The 20,155-nt window shown below is 45.1% G+C and overlaps 1 protein-coding gene across 2 annotated transcripts in view; it reads left to right on the forward strand.

Moving 5' to 3' along the window:
- Nucleotides 1-20,155, forward strand: part of SHISAL1 (shisa like 1) — a 121,110-nt gene that overhangs the window by 66,310 nt on the left and 34,645 nt on the right. For both annotated transcript variants that reach the window (XM_073567685.1, XM_073567686.1), the window contains exons 2-3: nt 4,148-4,247; nt 18,594-18,807. In XM_073567685.1, coding sequence (XP_073423786.1) covers nt 4,181-4,247; nt 18,594-18,807 — 281 coding nt within the window. In that variant the 5' untranslated portion in view covers nt 4,148-4,180. The remainder of the gene's footprint in view (nt 1-4,147; nt 4,248-18,593; nt 18,808-20,155) is intronic.

Here is a 20,155-nt window from a genome sequence, read left to right on the forward strand (position 1 = left end):
CCTTCTTTATGAGAGGTGGAATGAAGTAGAACTCACATGCCTTCTTTATGAGAGGTGGAATGAAGTAGGACTCACATGCCTTCTTTATGAGAAGTGGAACGAAGTAGGACTCACAGGCTTTCTCTATGAAGGGTGGGAGAGAGTCAAACTCATATTCTTTTTTTGTGAGGGGTGTAAGAAAGCAGGACTCACATGCTTCATTATGAATGGTGGAAGGAAGCAGGACTCACAGGTTTTCTCTATGAGGGGTGGAAGGAAATAGGACTTACAGGCTTTCTCTATGATGTGTGGAAGGAAGTAGGTCTCACAGGCTTTCTCTATGAAGGGTAGAAGAAAGTCAAACTCATACTCTTACTTTATCATGGGTGGAAGGAATTAGGACTCACAGGCTTTCTTTATGAATGTTTGAAATGAAATAGGACTCACAAGCTTTCTTTATGACTGAGTGGACTGAAGTACAACTCACAGGCTTTCTTTGAGTAGCTGGACTGAAGTAGGACTCACAGACTTTATTATTGAGTGGAAGGAAATAGAACTCATGGGCTTATTTATGATTAGGTGGAAGGATGGAAGGATGAGTCACAGTCTTTTTCTATGATTAGGTGGAAAAAAGCAAGTCTAATTGTCTTTCTCTATGATTATGTGGAAGGATATAGGACTCATGGGTTCTCTCTATGATTAGTAGAAGGAAGTAGGACTCACAGGCTTTCTCTATCATGGGTGGAAGAAAGTCAAACTCATGCCTTATTTATGAGGGGTGGAAGATAGTAGAACTCGCATGCTTTCTTTTTTAATGTTTGAAAGGAAGAAGGACTCACATGCTTCTTTTATGAATGGTGGAAGATAGTAGGACTCACTGGTTTTCTTTATGAGGGGTGGAAGGAAATAGGAATCACATGCTTTCTCTATGATGGGTGGAGGGAAGTAGGACTCACAGGTTTCCCCTATGATGGGTGGAAGGGAATAGGACTCACAGTCTTTCTTTATGAATTGTTGAATGGAAATAGGACTCACAGGATTTCTCTATGATGGGTGGAAGAAAGTCGAACTCATATTCTTTCTTTATCACAGGTGGAAGGAAGTAGGACTCACAGGCTTTCTTTATGAGTGGTTGAAATAAAGTAGGACTCACAAGCTTTCTTTATGAGTGATTGGAATGAAGTAGGACTAACAAGTTTTCTTTATAATTGGGTGGACTGAAGTAGAACTCAAAGACTTTCTCTATTATTGTGTTGAAGGAAATAGGACTCACAGGCTTTCTTTATGAGTGGTTGGAATGAAATAGGGCTCACAAGCTTTCTTTATTATTGAGTGGAATGAAATAGGACTCATGGGCTTTTTTATGATTAGGTGGAAGGAAGTATGTGGGTCTCCCTCCCAGGGCAGCGGGGTACTCCGTACCGGGCCGGTATCAGTGGGATGTGTCACAGCAGCAGTGACCCGGACCGTGGCCCTGGGCACCCAAGTAATAGGAAGATGTTGTGAATGGTGGAATGTAGTTAAATGAATAGTTTGTGACGCCACCTGTGGTGTTCGGCAAGGGAGGTGTTAAGCCGACGCTGCAGACAGGTCCTCCGGGACAGATGGTGTGGTGCAGCAATGATGTTATAGCCCTCCACAGGCAGGGCTGTTGTCCCAGGGCAGTGTAGATGTGGAGACACTTAGATGGTGTAGTGTCCGGCGCAGGGGATGTAGCAGTGCCAGGCGGACGGGCGCAGGAAGAAATGGAGGACACCAGGGCATGCAGTTCCAAAGCTTTACTCACAGTCTATAGTGCCCGCTTCTGTGCCATGTCCTCCGGGTCAGGGACTCAGCCAACCTCCAGGCAAGATGGAAAGCTCCCTTCCACACTCCGCCAACTTATGTGCCTTTCCTGAACGTCTCCTCTATAGTACCTTTAAGTGTGAAGATCTCCAGTACCGTGTTACACTGGAGTTCCTCCTGACAGATGTTCCCAAGAACTCTACTTGCACGGCAGACAGCTGTAGCCTGCTTCGGGGACTCTCTACTCCTAAGTCCCGGCTCTCTATCCGTGTTGCTGTTGTGCCCTCAAGTCTTAAATGGGAGTAGTGCATTTACAGCCCACTACTCCACCGGTGTCTGCTGCAGAACCATTAGTGTTCGTACAACCTCGGGGACCGGGCCCCGGCCTTGCGCTTAGAACTTCTAGGCAGGGTTCTTCCTCTAACCCACGTCCTCTGTGTTCCCTTTTACTCCTACGTTCCGTACTTGTCTTTTCCCTTCTATGGAAGCTCAGGCTTCAGGTCAATGTCCTTCTGCTTCTTTCCTTTCCTTTCCCATGCTAGCTGGCTCAGGTCACTGAGGCAGCTGCAGCACTCTTTCCTCCATCCCTTCCTCCAGGGATCCCCACTCCTCCCGAGTGGCTTCCTTCCTCACTGACCTCCTGTCAGACTGACCTGTCATCCTAAACCATCCCGCTCATATATATATTCTGAACTCCACCCACCTCCCAGCACGTCTAGTGTTCCAAGCAGGGAACCACCAAAGGTGCTCTGCTTCTCTCTAAGCAAGGAGCCGCAATGTGGTTGTGCTGAACTACTCTATTGTGTGGGGTGAGAGTGTTGGAGCGTGGTCAGGAGCCCCCAACTTACTTGGATGGTGGGACACTACACCTTAGGAGAAGGTGCAGTACCTCTGTGGCGACTGAGTCTCAGGGGCGCCACATATGAGTCACAGTCTTTTTCTATGTTTGGGTGGAAGAAAGCAGGACTAATAGACTTTCTCTATGGTTATGTGGAAGGATATAGGACTCACGGTCTCTATCTATGACTAGTGGAAGGTAGTAGGCCTCACAGGCTTTCTTTATTAATGACTGAAGGAAATAGGACTCACAGGCTCTCTCTATTATTGGGTAGAAGAAAGTAAGACTCACAATCTTTCTTATGATTGGGTGGACTTTAGTAGGACTCACAGGCTGTCTCTATGATTGAGTGGAAGGAAGTAGGACTCACAGGGTTTTTTATGATTAGAGGGAAGGAAATATGACTCATGCTTTCTCTTTGTATGGGTGGAAGGAAGCTGGATTCATATAAGGACTCACATGCTTTCATTCTGAGTAAGTAAGAGAAGCACGATTTAAAACCTTTCTCGACTGGACAGTAAAAACAGGTTTTTTTCTATAAGTGGCCATGGGAATAAGGACTCACAGGCTTTCTGTATAATCTGGCAGCAATGAAACAGCTCTTTAGATTAAAATGGTCAACTCTTCGAAAACAATATGTCCCATAGTCCAATATGTCCTCCTCTACTTTTCGTTGACCTCAGTTTGAATAGACAAAGCCACTTTAGATTACCCATACAACTAGGATAGCATTCAGACAAAAAATATAATCAATTTATTTCCAAACTGGGGGAAAAAAATGAAAAATACCAAGTCTGATAAGACACTTCCAGTACTGCATATCTTTCCAGGTTAAAATCCAGGTGGTCTGATCCTTGTTTTCTCCAATGGTAGACGCGGTCATCGTCTGGGTTTTTTGCATCTAAATCTGCATACACTAACCTCTCTTGGTAATAAACACAGCACGACGGTGCCGTCAGATTGTTTTGCAATGTGCAATCAAAGGGAATTTTCTGGATATAACCAGTGTTACTAAACAGTGACTCATTCTGTTGTATAACTCACGGATTTTGGAAATAAAAGACAAATCTCGGGCTCGTTGCCCAGCAGCGTATCTGAGGGTATAATGTGAGCTTCTCCAGTTATCGGAATTCTCATCGACTACCAATCTTTGGTACTGGTCGAATGCAGGGTCACAGCTATCGGGGCTCAGAAAAACCAGGGCTGTAGTGCATGGTCAAAGGTTTGCTCCACTTTTCATGAGCCGTAGACCCTTATTTGCAAACATGGGAGTCCTGCATGGGTTTGAGCTTGGACCACCAAGACAACCTTTCTGTCCTTGGTCCCAATAGAGTCAACAGTTTTCTGCCTCTATAGTAAGTAGATCCTTGTCTTAGGTTGTATATTGACTATCCATCGTAAAATGTTGCCATTTGACCTAAGGTCTACCCAAAAAGTCATTGTGTCCCGTGGTGGAATGCAGTCAACGCTATTAATGTAAATTCCTGTGGCCAAGACGAGGAGCTTCCTCCATATTGACTGATTATGTCTCTTATTTCGCTCTAGGTGATTCTCTAGTGGACAGATGAGATCAAAAGGATGACTAGCTGGGCTCACCGCTTTCTCAATGGTCTCATCTTATTTCTCTTAGTAATGTCTTCAAAAGGTAAGTCATACAAGTGGAACTTGAAATAGGATGTTCAGTTTTTAAACTTTTATGGTCCAAAGGTTTGCCCGCTATAAAAATTACCAAATCGTTGTTGCTTACCTCCTGCTGCTCCTCCACAGCCCTACTTTGCTGCTCCCAGATGGCTTTTGTTGACCATGGCTGCAGAGTTGATATCACAACGTCAATGAATCAATGAGCTTAGCGGTGTGGCATGACCAGTAATTAGTAATTGGCTTCAGCAGTCACAAGTAATTGACTTCAGCAGTCACATGCTAAAGTCGAGACAACACTTTTACAGTCATTTCAACAAAGAGTTATACAAAAATTTGCATCAGCCTGGTCTAGCAGCCACGTCGGTAGTCCATGGCCTCCAAACCAGAGCCCTTTGAACCTCCTCCTACTTTCCAGCATTCTCGGCATCTCTTTTGGATGACAATTCCCGTCTTTTAAAGTGATATTGGATATATGTGTAGGATAGTCATCAATCTATGATTGGTGGAGGTCCAACCTTTTGGTCTCTACCAATCCTAAGAATAAAGGAGATACACCACTGGTTCTTGAAGATTATGGATTGGGAAAATGACCAATCATGAAAAGGAGATGAGGCAAACATACCACAAGTACAGCCGATTCTGCTCCACAGGTGCCTGGTCACATACAGCATGTATCTCAATCAAGTCCTCGACAACTCTCTCTGCTCAGTAGATACCCTTAAATATAGTTAGTTAAATTTTTGTTTTTTTGTGAAATCTTCTTTCCCAGGATTCAAACTCACAACCTGTAGCATGGCAGGCAGAAACTTTAGCAGTAAACCCTAGGCTTAACTGCTAAGGTTATAAGAATTTTCTCTGCCTAAAGATTCAAATGGTATTCTTCATCTTTACATGCTTATTGTATTGGTACATAAAGATACATCACTATGTACCACTAAAGTCAGAGATTATTTTGTTCCTATACATTTAATAAAAAAAATAACAAGAAACAATAATAAAATTTTTATAAATAATAAAGACACAATTAAAATTATTTGCTAATACACTTTTTAAACATATGCCCTGTACAAAAACAAATCCCACTGTCCTAACTGGCTACGACTATCATGGTGTCATCTGGTACCAAGTGGTAGCCTGTGGCGTAGCTTGAAGCTCGTGGGCCCAAGTGCAAAATCACTTACAAGGCCTCCAAGTATCATAGATTTCTAATAGCAATGGTCTTTGCATGTGGGCCAAAGGATCCTTTTGGCCCACCCTAGGCTCTGTGGCCTAAGTGGGCTTAAGTGCCATGTTTCGCCGCTGCTTGGACCTTGTTGCCTAAGTGGGCAAATGTCTTTTATTTTACATCCCTACAGATGGAAGGGTTTTCCCTATAACTTGTTGGTCATAAGAGACCAACCACTGGGACCCTCTCTGATCCCATGTTCGAGGTTTTTTGTTCCTGTCTTGAATGAACCGGAGATGCCGATGCTTGTCCTTTACTCTGTTCATTGTCTATGGGACATCCAAAAAAGCGGTGTGCTAAGCATGTGCACCTCCGATTAATTCATGATGGAGCTGAAGATCCAAGTTCTCGGGTTCCAAGGCCTTGATCTCACATTCTCTGTAGATAGGGGGTAATTTGCTTTTTTAGGAAATAAAAAATGAAGCTACCCTTGCATCGTCATGTTAGTCTCTTACCTAAAAGGTCGTTGCTTCTCCTTCAGAAAATGAAGAGAACTTTTTGTATTGTACTTTTAAAGTTCGGAGAAGTTTTTGATGAGCTGCCCAGTCACTTGGAAAACTCTGATGCCATAAACTATTTTCACGAGTCCCAACTCATCAAAATGTCTAAATTGCGACGTCTGGATTTGCTGAATAAAACATTGGAAGTTAATGCAGGATGAAGTCATGTTGTATTGTATCCCATCCATCATAAGAGATTTCGAGGAGAAAGTGAGACGAGAGAGGTGACCTCACAACCGAAATAGCATCGTACTGTCTTAGCCTTTCCAAGAAAACCAAGCCGATGCGGGACGTGTGTAGGTTACTGTCTCATCGAGTCACATCTTTCTCCATTCTCTTGTGTGAGCCATTTAATTGTCTGGATCATAATTACAATAAAATATCATTTCCTTTTTCTCAATGCAAGAATTAATTCAGGCAACGCCGTCTGCTAGATTTCATGTATTTCCCATTAGGATAATGCTGGCGTAAAATAGATGAAAAAAGGAGCCGTGTCAAGAAAATTGCTAGAAACATAGCAAGTTTGTTCTCATGGAGCGTTGGAGTTGATGTTCCTCTCTCTTTAAAAAGAGCATCTGTAACAGTTCTAACACAAACCGATTGCCGTATTTTGACACTTCCTGACATGGTGGCCCTTTCTTTCTAAAAAAGAGTCCAAAGGCTCCATGTTCTCAACTTCTATTCTTTTCTACTGGTAGTCGGACATGAATATAACATATGCATATAAAAACACACATATATACACACTACACACATATGCACATTACACACATATGCACATTACACCAATCTCCCACTTTACCAGCACCAAAGCAACCCCAGACCATCACATTACCTCCACCATGCTTGACAGATGGCGTCAGGCACTCTTCCGGCATCTTTTCAGTTGTTCTGCATCTCACAAATGTTCTTCTGTGTGATCCAAACACCTCAAACTTGGATTCATCTGTCATAACACTTTTTTCCAATCTTCCTCTGTCCAATGTCTGTGTTCTTTTGCCCATATTAATCTTTTCCTTTTATTAGCCAGTCTCAGATATGACTTTTTCTTTTCCACTCTGCCCTGAAGGCCAGCATCCCGGAGTCGCCTCTTCACTGTAGACATTGACGTTTTGCGTGTACTATTTAATGAAGCTGCCAGTTGAGGACCTGTGAGGTGTCGATTTCTCAAACTACAGACTCTATTGTACTTGTCTTGTTGCTCAGTTGTGCATCGGGGCCTCCCACTTCTCTTTCTACCCTGGTTAGAGCCTGTTTGTGCTCTCCTCTGAAGGGAGTAGTACACACCTGTGGGGAATGTGACTTAACGGACAGACGTGACTGGCAGTAGGAGGGGACGATTTGTACACCAGAGACGGAGATTAACAGGATAGAAGGGTGACAGCTAGGAAAGGCAGGATAGGTGGGTGTAGCACCAAGAAATGACCACAAGATGGAAGGGGAGAGTAGCTTTGGACTCAACAACAGCTTATGGCTAGAGAAATGCACAGTCATGGGGGGCGGGGAGATAGGAACCCAGGAGGGGAATTCCCGGTGAGAGAGGGGATAAGTAAGAGTGGTTGGGGTTCCAGAGTGTTCAGTCCCGGGAGGAGCTTAGCAGAGGAAGACAAAAGACGGGGAACAGAGAAAGCTCGACCAGGGGACTAACCGGAGAGGACAGTCAGGGGGGTGGCCCTGACACGATGTACCGCAGGACAGGCGAGGTGACCTACCGCAGGACAGGCGAGGTGACGTACCGCAGGACAAGTGAGGCCCCGGGAGTTCCGACTGGATGGCGACCTCGGGCAGGTGAAGCGCTGGCGGTAGATGGGTCTAGGACAGCCCCAGTGAAAGATCTGCGAGGGACGCCAACACGACTAAAGGAAAGGTGAAAAGGTACCCGGGCCTAGAAACAGAGAATTGTGCAGGCGGCTGCGGTGCGTGGCAGTGGTCGTCAGGAGGATGACGAATAAAGCTGGAGCTGTTACAACTGAGATCTGTCTCCGCCTCGTCCATCCATCGCCTGGTGTCCGTGTCATCTGGTCGTGGTAAACAGCGGTCCACCCCCCATCCCTGGCCCCTACCACATTTGGCGTAGTCGGCAGGATCGCCGCCGCTAATACGACACCTTCCACGGCAGGCCTGCGTTTGAAGAACCTAGAAGGACGTGGACTGTTCCTCTGTGGATTACAAGTGCCTGTGGATTACAAACACCTGTGGATTACAAATCGCTGACCTGTGGATTACAAATTGGGGACGCTATTTCGGATCTGTGTTGCCAACAGAGAATCCAGGGTGGCACCAGATTCCATCCAAGATGGCGGTGGTACTCCCACGCCAGGGAGAGGCCTGGGCGTTTGCCATTGTTCTGGATGGACTGGGGCCCCCTCCAACACACCCCTGGGGGAGCGGTGTGTGTCTGGAGACCGCCAACCCCTCATACTGGACCCGGGCAGCTGGGTGGAGAAGTCGGCCATCGCCCCACCCAGGGAGTGGCCCTGGAGAGAAGGCCAGCTGCGGCTGCTTGGCGCCATTCAATTGTTGCCCACCGGACGGGATGTGACTCTGCAGCTGCCGTGGCCTCGGACGCCTGGAGTGGCAATGGCGTCGGGAGATCGAGTCTCGCTGGGAGACCAGCTTCTTGGAGTCACGGACAGGCCTCCAGACTTCGGGCGGAGAAGAGGAGCGACGGCGGGCCCCACGGGAGCGGCCGCCGAAGACACCACCGGAGAGCCTCCCCGCGGGATCCCTGAGCCTGGAGGCTAGCCCTGCCGGACGGCGGGGTGAAGAACGTAGGCCATGGGAGGAGCCGCGGGATGACGTGTTGGAGGTCGCGGTGCCGGGGAAGGTGAGAGTTCCCCCAGCTCCGCCAGCAGCTCCGCAAGCGGCCTCCGCCACTCGGCCACAGCGTGCGGCCTCCTGTGCTCCTGGAAGCCTGGCTGCGGAGGGCTCTGTGACCTCCGCCGGGCTGAGCGAAGCCCCTGCTCCCATCCCCGAGCCGCCTCGCCCGGCGACGCCATGTCCGGTGTCGCCGGTGCGGAGCCAGCCCGCGGCCAACGCTGCTGCGCTCCACCTGGCAGCAGCGGCCCCATCCCTGAAGCCGGCCACTACTCTGGCCCCGTCTGCAACACCGGTTGCGGCCCGCCCCGCGGCCGCATCTGTGTCATCACCAGAGTCCGCCGCGGCCTGCTTGTCGGGCTCTGCGGCCTATTTATCAGGAACTACGGCTGCCCCTACCCGCCGTCCGGCCCCAGCGGCTGCAGGGCCGCCGATATCTATGGCCACCGCTGCCCCACTCTCAACCCCAGCGGTGTCCCACCCATCGGACTCCGGGGCCTACACCGGACCCTCCATTTGGGTCACGGGGGTCATCCGGAAGAAAAAGGCCAGGGAGCAGGAGGTCTGGAACCTGCTCCACGAGAGAGGGGAGGCTGGCATGGCAGCCGCACGATCTATGGGACGGCTCGTGTATACTAACTTGCAGAAAGGTTACGGGTTCATCTGAGACCTCGGAACCGGCCAGAAGGTGTACATCAATGTGACCTCTATTCATCATGGCCGGGCGTTGCGAGAGGGGGACATGGTGTCATACTACAAGGAATACTTTCCCCGCGGCTACTACGCGGTGTCCATAATCGCTGAACCCGAAGCTCACGAGCCCCCGTTGAAAGGACCCCTAAAGACACTCCCTGCATCCTGGGAGCTCCACGGCTGTGGGGCCCCTTGCTACCGGCCACCAGGAGATGGCTTGGACTGTCGGGATTTCGCTGCACCGTTGTGCAGACCACGAGGACAGTGTTCGTCCAGGTTGAAAGAAAATGTTTTTTTTATATGGCTAAGTTTGTTTTTCCTGACATAGCGGGGATGCGTAAAAGGGAGTACTAACGTTAAAGGGAGAGGGAGTCTTTATTTTAAGAATGCTGTACGGGAAATTTTTTGGAAAAATATGTTAACGTGTTTTGGAAAAAAAAAAGAGGAAAAGGGGTTACTCCAGTTGAGTACCTCCTTATGTTATTAAAGTAAGAGTAATAGTCTGTTAAGGGTTGATTTAGTGAGTAATGTGTTTGGCAAAAATGTATATGTAACAGGTTCCGGGTACGAGGTAGAGGTGACGAATACGCCGACCATGACTCTTGGAAGACGAAGAAACGAGGAACATTGAGCCAGACAGTGGTCTGCCAGTCAGGTCCCCAACACCACAGACACCCCAAACGGACAAGCGGGTGTCTATGACCTGGTAGGCGAAAGGCCTCAGTCATGGCGTTTCGGACAACTGAAGGTAGTGTAAGGGGAGAGTAGTGGGAGGTTCACGCCGTAGAGTAGTCTGGGTGGACCTCGCCAACCCGAAAGAAGTTGTCACGTGGCGTGCGCGCTGGCGAGTAGCGGTAGGCTGCCCGGAGCATGGTGCTTCCGGTTTAGTTCAGCCCCCTCGGGTGGTGGGTGCGGCCAACGACTAGTCCGACAACAGACTGTGGATAAGCTTTAGAATGACGTAGGTAGGATGATTGTCGGGACGACAATGGACAAAGGGAGGGGGAGTATGGGGAAGGTGTCTTGACGGACAGACGTGACTGGCAGTAGGAAGGGACGATTTGTACACCAGAGACGGAGATTGACAGGATAGAAGGGTGACAGCTAGGAAAGGCAGGATAGGAGGGTGTAGTACCGAGAAATGGCCACAAGATGGCAGGGGAGAGTAGCTTTGGACTCAACAACAGCTTATGGCTCGAGAAACGCACAGTCATGGGGGCAGGGAGATAGGAACCCAGGAGGGGAATTCCCGGTGAGAGAGGGGATAAGTAAGAGTGGTTGGGGTTCCAGAGTGTTCAGTCTCGGGAGGAGCTTAGCAGAGGAAGACAGAAGACGGGGAACAGAGAAAGCTCGACCAGGGGACTAACCGGAAAGGACAGTCAGGGGGGTGGCCCTGACACGACGTACCGCAGGACAGGCGAGGTGACCTACCGCAGGACAGGCGAGGTGAAGTACCGCAGGACAGGTGAGGCCCCGGGAGTACCAACTGGACGGCGACCTCAGGCAGGTGAAGCGCTGGCATTAGATGGGTCTAGGACAGCCCCAGTGAAAGATCCGCGAGGGACTCCAACACGACTAAAGGAAAGGTGAAAAGGTACCCGGGCCTAGAAACAGAGAATTGTGCAGGTGGCTGCCGTGCGTGGCAGTGGTCGTCAGGAGGATGACGAATAAAGCTGGAAATGTTACAACTGAGATCTGTCTCCGCCTCGTCCATCCATCGCCTGGTGTCCGTGTCATCTGGTTGTGGTAAACAGCGGTCTACCCCCCATCCCCGGCCCCTACCACACACCGTTGTAGGAAATCTTCAGTTTCTTGGCAATTTCTCGCATGTAATAGTCTTCATTTCTATAAGAACAAGAATAGACTGTCGAGTTTCACATCAAAGTTCTTTTTTTCTGGCCATTTTGAGAGTTTAATGGAACCAACAGATGTAATGCTCCAGATTCTCAACTAGCTCAAAGGAAGGTCAGGTTCATAGCTTCTCCAATCAGCCAAACTGTTTTCAGCTGTGCTGACATACTTGCACAAGGGTTTTCAAGGGTATTCTAACCATCCATTAGCCTTCTTACACAGCAGCAAACACAAAGTACCATAGGAACACTGGAGTGATGGTTGTTGGAAATGGGCCTCTATACACCTATGAACACATTGCATTACAAACCAGATGTTTGTAGCTAGAATAGACATTTACCACATTAACAATGTATAGAGTGCATTTCTGAATCAATTAATATTAGCTTCATTAGAAAAAACTGTGTTTTTCTTTCAAAAATTGGAAATTTCTAAGTGACCCTAAACTTTTACATGGTAGTGTGCACATTATACATATACACATTACACACAAATACATACTACACAAACACATTAAACATATATACACACTACACATATACAGTGGGGCAAAAAAGTATTTAGTCAGTCAGCAATAGTGCAAGTTCCACCACTTAAAAAGATGAGAGGCGTCTGTAATTTACATCATAGGTAGACCTCAACTATGGGAGACAAACTGAGAAAAAAAAATCCAGAAAATCACATTGTCTGTTTTTTTTTCATTTTATTTGCATATTATGGTGGAAAATAAGTATTTGGTCAGAAACAAGCAAACAAGATTTCTGGCTCTCACAGACCTGTAACTTCTTCTTTAAGAGTCTCCTCTTTCCTCCACTCATTACCTGTAGTAATGGCACCTGTTTAAACTTGTTATCAGTATAAAAAGACACCTGTGCACACCCTCAAACAGTCTGACTCCAAACTCCACTATGGTGAAGACCAAAGAGCTGTCAAAGGACACCAGAAACAAAATTGTAGCCCTGCACCAGGCTGGGAAGACTGAATCTGCAATAGCCAACCAGCTTGGAGTGAAGAAATCAACTGTGGGAGCAATAATTAGAAAATGGAAGACATACAAGACCACTGATAATCTCCCTCGATCTGGTGCTCCACGCAAAATCCCACCCCGTGGGGTCAGAATGATCACAAGAACGGTGAGCAAGAATCCCAGAACCACGCAGGGGGACCTAGTGAATGAACTGCAGAGAGCTGGGACCAATGTAACAAGGCCTACCATAAGTAACACACTACACCACCATGGACTCAGATCCTGCAGTGCCAGACGTGTCCCACTGCTTAAGCCTGTACATGTCCGGGCCCGTCTGAAGTTTGCTAGAGAGCATTTGGATGATCCAGAGGAGTTTTGGGAGAATGTCCTATGGTCTGATGAAACCAAACTGGAACTGTTTGGTAGAAACACAACTTGTCGTGTTTGGAGGAAAAAGAATACTGAGTTGCATCCATCAAACACCATACCTACTGTAAAGCATGGTGGTGGAAACATCATGCTTTGGGGCTGTTTCTCCGCAAAGGGGCCAGGACGACTGATCAGGGTACATGAAAGAATGAATGGGGCCATGTATCGTGAGATTTTGAGTGCAAACCTCCTTCCATCAGCAAGGGCATTGAAGATGAAATGTGGCTGGGTCTTTCAACATGGCAATGATCCAAAGCACACCGCCAGGGCAATGAAGGAGTGGCTTCGTAAGAAGCATTTCAAGGTCCTGGAGTGGCCTAGCCAGTCTCCAGATCTCAACCCTATAGAAAACCTTTGGAGGGAGTTGAAAGTCTGTGTTGCCAAGCGAAAAGCCAAAAACATCACTGCTCTAGAGGAGATCTGCATGGAGGAATGGGCCAACATACCAACAACAGTGTGTGGCAACCTTGTGAAGACTTACAGAAAACGTTTGACCTCTGTCATTGCCAACAAAGGATATATCACAAAGTATTGAGATGAAATTTTGTTTCTGACCAAATACTTATTTTCCACCGTAATATGCAAATAAAATGAAAAAAAAACAGACAATGTGATTTTCTGGATTTTTTTTTCTCAGTTTGTCTCCCATAGTTGAGGTCTACCTATGATGTAAATTACAGACGCCTCTCATCTTTTAAAGTGGTGGAACTTGCACTATTGCTGACTGACTAAATACTTTTTTGCCCCACTGTATACACATTGCACACATGCACATTACACACATATACACATTACACACATATGTACTGTACATCACCCACATATGCACATTACACACACTTACACATTGCACACATATACGCATACTGTATGTACATCACACACATATGAACATTGCACACATGTTCTTTGCACACATATACACATTGAACATACATACACATTACACACATATGCACATGACACACTTATACACTTTACAAACATATGCACATTACACACATATGTGCTGGATTTATAGCCAAAATACTGATCTTCCTTAAAGCATAACCCAATCACAGCTTTCTCAAAGAAGATGATAGCATTAGGAGTTATCTTTTAGCTCGGACTCCCCACTGATTAGAAAGAATGGGCCTGCACTGCTTCTAACAGTGTCACGCTTCTTTGGCTTACACCCTGGTGGTTTCCATGTCTCAAAGATTATTTTCACACCTGTTGTGTGCTGCCATTTCTATAGTATACTGTGTATTTTTCTTGTATTTTCAGCAATTTATAGTTAAGGTTGTCCATAGAGTGGCCATACATCTTAGTTATGTAAGGTGTAATAAGGCCACCTTAAGGCCAACCTTGTAAGTAATTGTTCCAACATACAATAGCATTTGACTAACAGCTATGGGGGAGGTCAGGATAAATAGTATAGCTGTTATCTAAAGGTGTATGGACACCTTATGGCCAACCTTGACTGTAACAGGTCTAAAATACAATAGCATTTGGCTGAAAGTTATGGGGGGAGGTCAGTAGAAATAATTTAACTGTTATCTAAGGTGTATGGAGACATTATGGCCAACCTTGACTGTATCTGGTCTAAAATACAAGAGCATCTGGCTGACAGTTATGAGGGAGGTCAGGAGAAATAATTTAACTGTTATCTAAGGTGTATGGAGACCTTATGGCCAACCTTGACTGTAACTGGTCTAAAATACAATAGCATTTGGCTGAAAGTTATGGGGGAGGTCAGTAGAAATAATGTAACTGTTATCTAAGGTGTATGGAGACCTTATGGCCGACCTTGACTGTAACTGGTCTAAAATACAAGAGCATCTGGCTGACAGTTATGAGGGAGGTCAGGAGAAATAATTTAACTGTTATCTAAGGTGTATGGAGACCTTATGGCCAACCTTGACTGTAACTGGTCTAAAATACAATAGCATTTGGCTGAAAGTTATGGGGGAGGTCAGTAGAAATAATGTAACTGTTATCTAAGGTGTATGGAGACCTTATGGCCAACCTTGACTGTAACTGGTCTAAAATACAAGAGCATCTGGCTGACAGTTATGAGGGAGGTCAGGAGAAATAACGTAACTGTTATCTAAGGTGTATGGACACCTTAAGGCCAACCTTAACTGTAAGTGGTCTAAAGTACAAGAACATTTTTCTGACAGTTACAGTATTTCTCCTGACCGCCCCAATATGCATACACACTCGCTTGCTCTAACACACTATGTGTCCTGAATGACAAAAGGGTAGCAAGTCACTACCAGACACCTATGGTGGCAGTTTATCTTCTGGGAGAAGAAAAGGATCAGGCATGTTGAAATTCAACATGCCCTATCCTTCTTCCCTAATCATCTGTTGGGGGAGAGTTAAAATTTCCCAACAATACACCTAGTTTGGCAGCCATTCCTACCCAAAGTTGAGTTTTACTTGCATATTGGGGTCTTTAGTAATGGGGGCATGTTAACCGTTCTTACCATATTTATCCATCCAGAGTTGATCCATATTTTTCTACAAACTTTCACTTCCATTCATATAATCCTTTATTTTTACAATTTGTTTTAGATTACTTTTTCTTATTTCTCTTTCTGTTAGATTTTAAGATAACTATTTACCCACAATTCTCCCAGGCTGCATACTTAAGACATTAATGTCAAGTTTAATGGCTGTGAAAAGCTTTTTCAATGTAAAGGTTAATCCTCTAAGGCAAAAAGGACCGTTTTTTCACGGGAGGTACTCGACTAGGTTTACTTTAGAAAATGACATCCTATCATTATATTGTCATGGATGCCCCAGCTATGTGGAAAGACAACCTAAAGGTTACACAATAGACGATGGTAATGTACGCTTCAAATTCGATTAGTGCCGTGGAGCCGAGCGCGCGCTGATAGGAAGAGTAAATACCAGATGTAGGCGGGCTGATCATTTCAGCTTTTAAAGGATACGAGCTCCTTTGGAAGAATTATTTTAGTTATACTGCATTATATGTTTTTACAATTGGCTTTCATTATAAATTTTGAACCATTTGGATTCTACAGCCTCTATTTATCATGATACATAGCTATTTGTAACTCTTATCGCTTGGACGTGTTCATAAAAGCATACAAGAGTTCAGGGGAGAACAGACATAAGAGTTCCAATTCAGCAGCCCATTCAGCTCCATGTCAGTGTTAGCACATTCAACAGTCTGCTATGTACTCTGATACATAGAGGCTGTAGAAGCTAAACAGTCCAACATTGTTTCGTAAAACCTTTATGAAAAAATGCTTTTTAGCCAAAGATCCTTTCATTTAAAGAGTAATTAAACTAAGTAACTTTTATCTATTCTTGAGTGCTGTTTTGATTTCAAGCAGATCGGTGGGGTCTTGTTCCTGTGACCACAACTAATCACTCGAAATAATCGATAGGACAACACAGCAAAAGTCTGAGTACACACACAGAGTGGGGTGTGGATGAAATAGAAGGTGTGGAGACATGGGGGGACGGCGGGCGCCCCAGTCCGCTAGCCGAAACCACATGGACCAGGGATCATCCTGCCGAATGCCCGCTCTCCTTTTAAGATGTGCATAACACTACTCAGACAACACATGATGAGGATAAAACAATGTGCCAATGCTTTATTGAACCACAAAACAGACAGGTAACACATAGAACAGTCCCAGCAAAATACCCCAATATGGTACACATTACAAAGTCTCACCCTTCCACTGACTCGCTGGGATAATGGCAGCTGTTACTTCAGAGCTTCCAGGGTCAACTACCCCACCTCTGGCACACACAGAGAGGAGGTAATGACAAGCATAGGAAGATGACAGTCCATTCAGATACAATGAACAGTTGACCGGAGGGTCACAACCTGGCTTCATCTTCCAGGGTCCCATCTGTGGTACGCACACATAGAGGATGTAAAGACAAGCTGAGGAAGATGACAGTCCATTGAGGTACAAGGCCAGTTGACCCGAGGGTCACAACCTGGCTTTTCCGAACCTCTCCATGGAGACAGACGACCGGCGGGTCCCAATCCTGACTTTCTCCAAACGTATGGTTCAGCGATGGTCAATGGAGCAGATCTGTATTCTTCCAACCGGGGCCAAAGTTCCCTAGGTTGGCATCATGTAGAATAATAAATCTTTGTCCCTCGTGATGGAGCCATGATGTATTGGCTGCTGTCCTGTCTCCATATTTCTGGATGAAATTTGGGTGGTATGTCACAGAGACCATAGAGCCCTTAACTGGTCATCATGATCTTCTGGTTCCAGCTGATCTGTTGGGTTCATATGGAGTTCCTACCAAACTATTTTTTAGTTTTTCACATATGTGTCGGATTAGACTTTCCTGCCACTTTACAGTCAGTGACCGAGATGTTTCTAAATAGTTCCCTTCATGTGACCGCATCAAACATCAGAAGATAGGATGTGGGAACTAAAGATTGACTTTCGACCAGATATCTAACCTGGATTAACGCCAGTCCTCTAGCACATGCCGGCCGGCTGTGTGCAGGCCACCGGAACTTCTGCCTCCACTTTTTTTTTTTTTTAGAAATCTAAATAGAACAGGATTTTTAACCAATTGATGGTCATGGGAAGGCACAACTATTTCCATAAAATAGTATCATGATGGTCATGGGGGGGCACAACTATTTCCATAAAATAGTATCATGATGGTCATGGGGGACACAACTATGTCCATAAATTAGTATCATGGTGGTCATGGGGGGCCACAACTTTATCCATAAATTAGTATCATGATGGTCATGGGGGGCACAACTATATCCATAAAATAGTATCATGGTGGTCATGGGGAGGCACAACTATATCCATAAATTAGTATCATGGTGGTAATGGGGGGCACAGCTATATCCATAAATTAGTATCATGATGGTCATGGGGGGCACAACTATATCCATAAATTAGTATCATGGTGGTAATGGGGGGCACAACTATATCCATAAATTAGTATCATGATGGTCATGGGGGGGGCACAAGTATATCCATAAATTAGTATCATGGAGGTCATGGGGGCACAACTATTTCCATAAAATAGTATCATGATGGTCATGGGGGGGCACAACTATTTCCATTAAATAGTATCATGGTGGTCATGGGGAGGCACAACTATATCCATAAATTAGTATCATGGAGGTCATGGGGGGGGCACAAGTATATCCATAAATTAGTATCATGGAGGTCATGGGGGGGGCACAAGTATATCCATAAATTAGTATCATGGAGGTCATGGGGGCACAACTATTTCCATAAAATAGTATCATGATGGTCATGGGGGGCACATCTATTTCCATAAAATAGCATCATGATGGTCATGGATGTGGCCACTATATTTCCGTAAATTAGTATCAAGCAGACGAGGGTTGTTTCAGTTTTTTGTGAGGCAAAAATAGACTATTTGGTCCATAAAGTATTGGCCATGGAGGGATCTTTCTTCACCTGAGTGAGTGTTCCATATATTTTGTGTTATTGGGCCTCAGGGGCATTTTCCACTGTGTATGGGCCAATGTTGAGGAATTAAAGATGAAAAACCTTGACTTAATTTCCAGAGTGCTTCCTCCACCTCGTTGTCTTCTGCCGATCTCCAAATGCCATGTGAACAAATAGAGCCTTAAAGTGATAGCACTGTATGGTCCATCAAACTACGTCTACTTCTCTTGACAGCGCACCGTGTGGTTTGACATGGTATTACAATTGAAATATACATATATAGTTTTCAATTTATACAATATTTACCATAAATTCTATATATAATTTATGTTGAATGTTATGTAGTGTAAATTTTTTTTTAAAAATCCTGGTATTCACGTAAATATGATGGCTCTGTATACTACATACGGATATGTAACCATCCTTTCGTACCCCACAGCCTCTTCTGCACACTTCAGAGTTTGCGAGCCGTACACAGACCACAAAGGACGATATCATTTTGGATTCCACTGTCCGCGCCTTTCAGACAACAAGTCCTACATCTTGTGCTGTCACCACAACAACACCGTCTTCAAGTACTGCTGTAATGAGACAGAATTCCAGAACGTCATGCAGATGAATCTCACGTTGGGTTCCGATGGCTATATGCATAAGTAAGTGACATCGTCACTCTCGAAAATATATTTTTTTTCTATGCATTTGACGTTTTCTAGGCAAATGCTGCCATCGAAGGCAGACTAAACAACCGTTATCTCATTTCCTGTGTTTTGTCGGCATTTCCCTCAAGGATATATTTATATTTATCTCTTTTTTTTTCTCTCTCTCCTTCTTACCTTTTTACTTTTAAAGGAATCAGTTTCATTAGGTTGAAATTTTTCTATGAATGCAGTACAAAAATACACCACTAGTTGTCAAGTTTTTAATCATCTACTCATGGACTAAATAAATTGGACAGCACTCCATGTGGTTAGGCATGGTACTGCAAGCAAAACATTCCTGTTTATCAGGGACTTTCTGTGATTGATGACTTATCCCATGGATATATGATCGGTGCAGGCATCAACCTAGGACCATCAATGATTAGCAAAACGAGGCCTTAAAAAGGACTTGCCATTTTCCATAAATATGTGCCTTTTTTTACCTGGTGTAAATGCCGCTGTACTCCTGAATCCGGCAATGTTTTTCTTTTGTTCCTGCGCCTCTGCGTTCCTGAGATATGGCCTCCTCTTCCCTGCATACAAATCTAGTATTTTTTAGCAAGTAGGCGTGGTCCTCATGTCTTCTGTGTATGAATTTTCCTTATGACCCCACCCAGTTGGCTAAAAAAAGAAAAAAACATATACAATGAAAAAGGGGCCATATCTCAGGAACGGAGTGGGGAGGGAACAAATAAAAAACATCGCCGGATTCGGGAGAACAGCGGCGTTTATATCTGGCAAAAAAATATATATATTTATGGCCTTTTAACTATGGTACCTGATAAAGTCATGTCTATGTGTGCAACTGACTTTGGCTGAAAGGGGTTATCTAGAATTAGAATAACACGCATTCTTTCTAAAACAGCGCCACACTTATGTGCAGGTTGTGTCTGGTACTGCAGCTCGTGAATGAGGATAAAGTGCAATACCACTTACAACCTGTAGGTGGTAAGAAATCAGCCATGTTTTTTTTTTTTTCTGATTCTAGCCAGCCCGTTCAATAGAGTGCTTTTAGGTGGTGGGTTCAGAGGTTGAATTAATGAGATGCTGGATAATCAGATATCAGTCACAGAAAATTGCATAATGTAGACGTTCTAGTCTTCCAAAAAACAGGGTTTTCCTCGGCTCTTAGGCTCTAGAAATACGGCAACAGACTGTATAAAAGGGGAATGAAAGTAAGATGAAAAGGTTACGGATCAAACGGCTCCTTTCGTCCATTGTTCTGCATGACAATCCTTCTCACAGACAGTTTCGCCGGCTTCTTCATATGCAGATGAACTAAAAAAAATAAAAAAATCATACC

The sequence above is a fragment of the Dendrobates tinctorius genome, unplaced genomic scaffold (assembly GCF_039654945.1).
Source record: "Dendrobates tinctorius isolate UK_male_01 unplaced genomic scaffold, ASM3965494v1 ptg000020l, whole genome shotgun sequence".
Classification (NCBI taxonomy): Eukaryota; Metazoa; Chordata; class Amphibia; order Anura; family Dendrobatidae; genus Dendrobates; species Dendrobates tinctorius.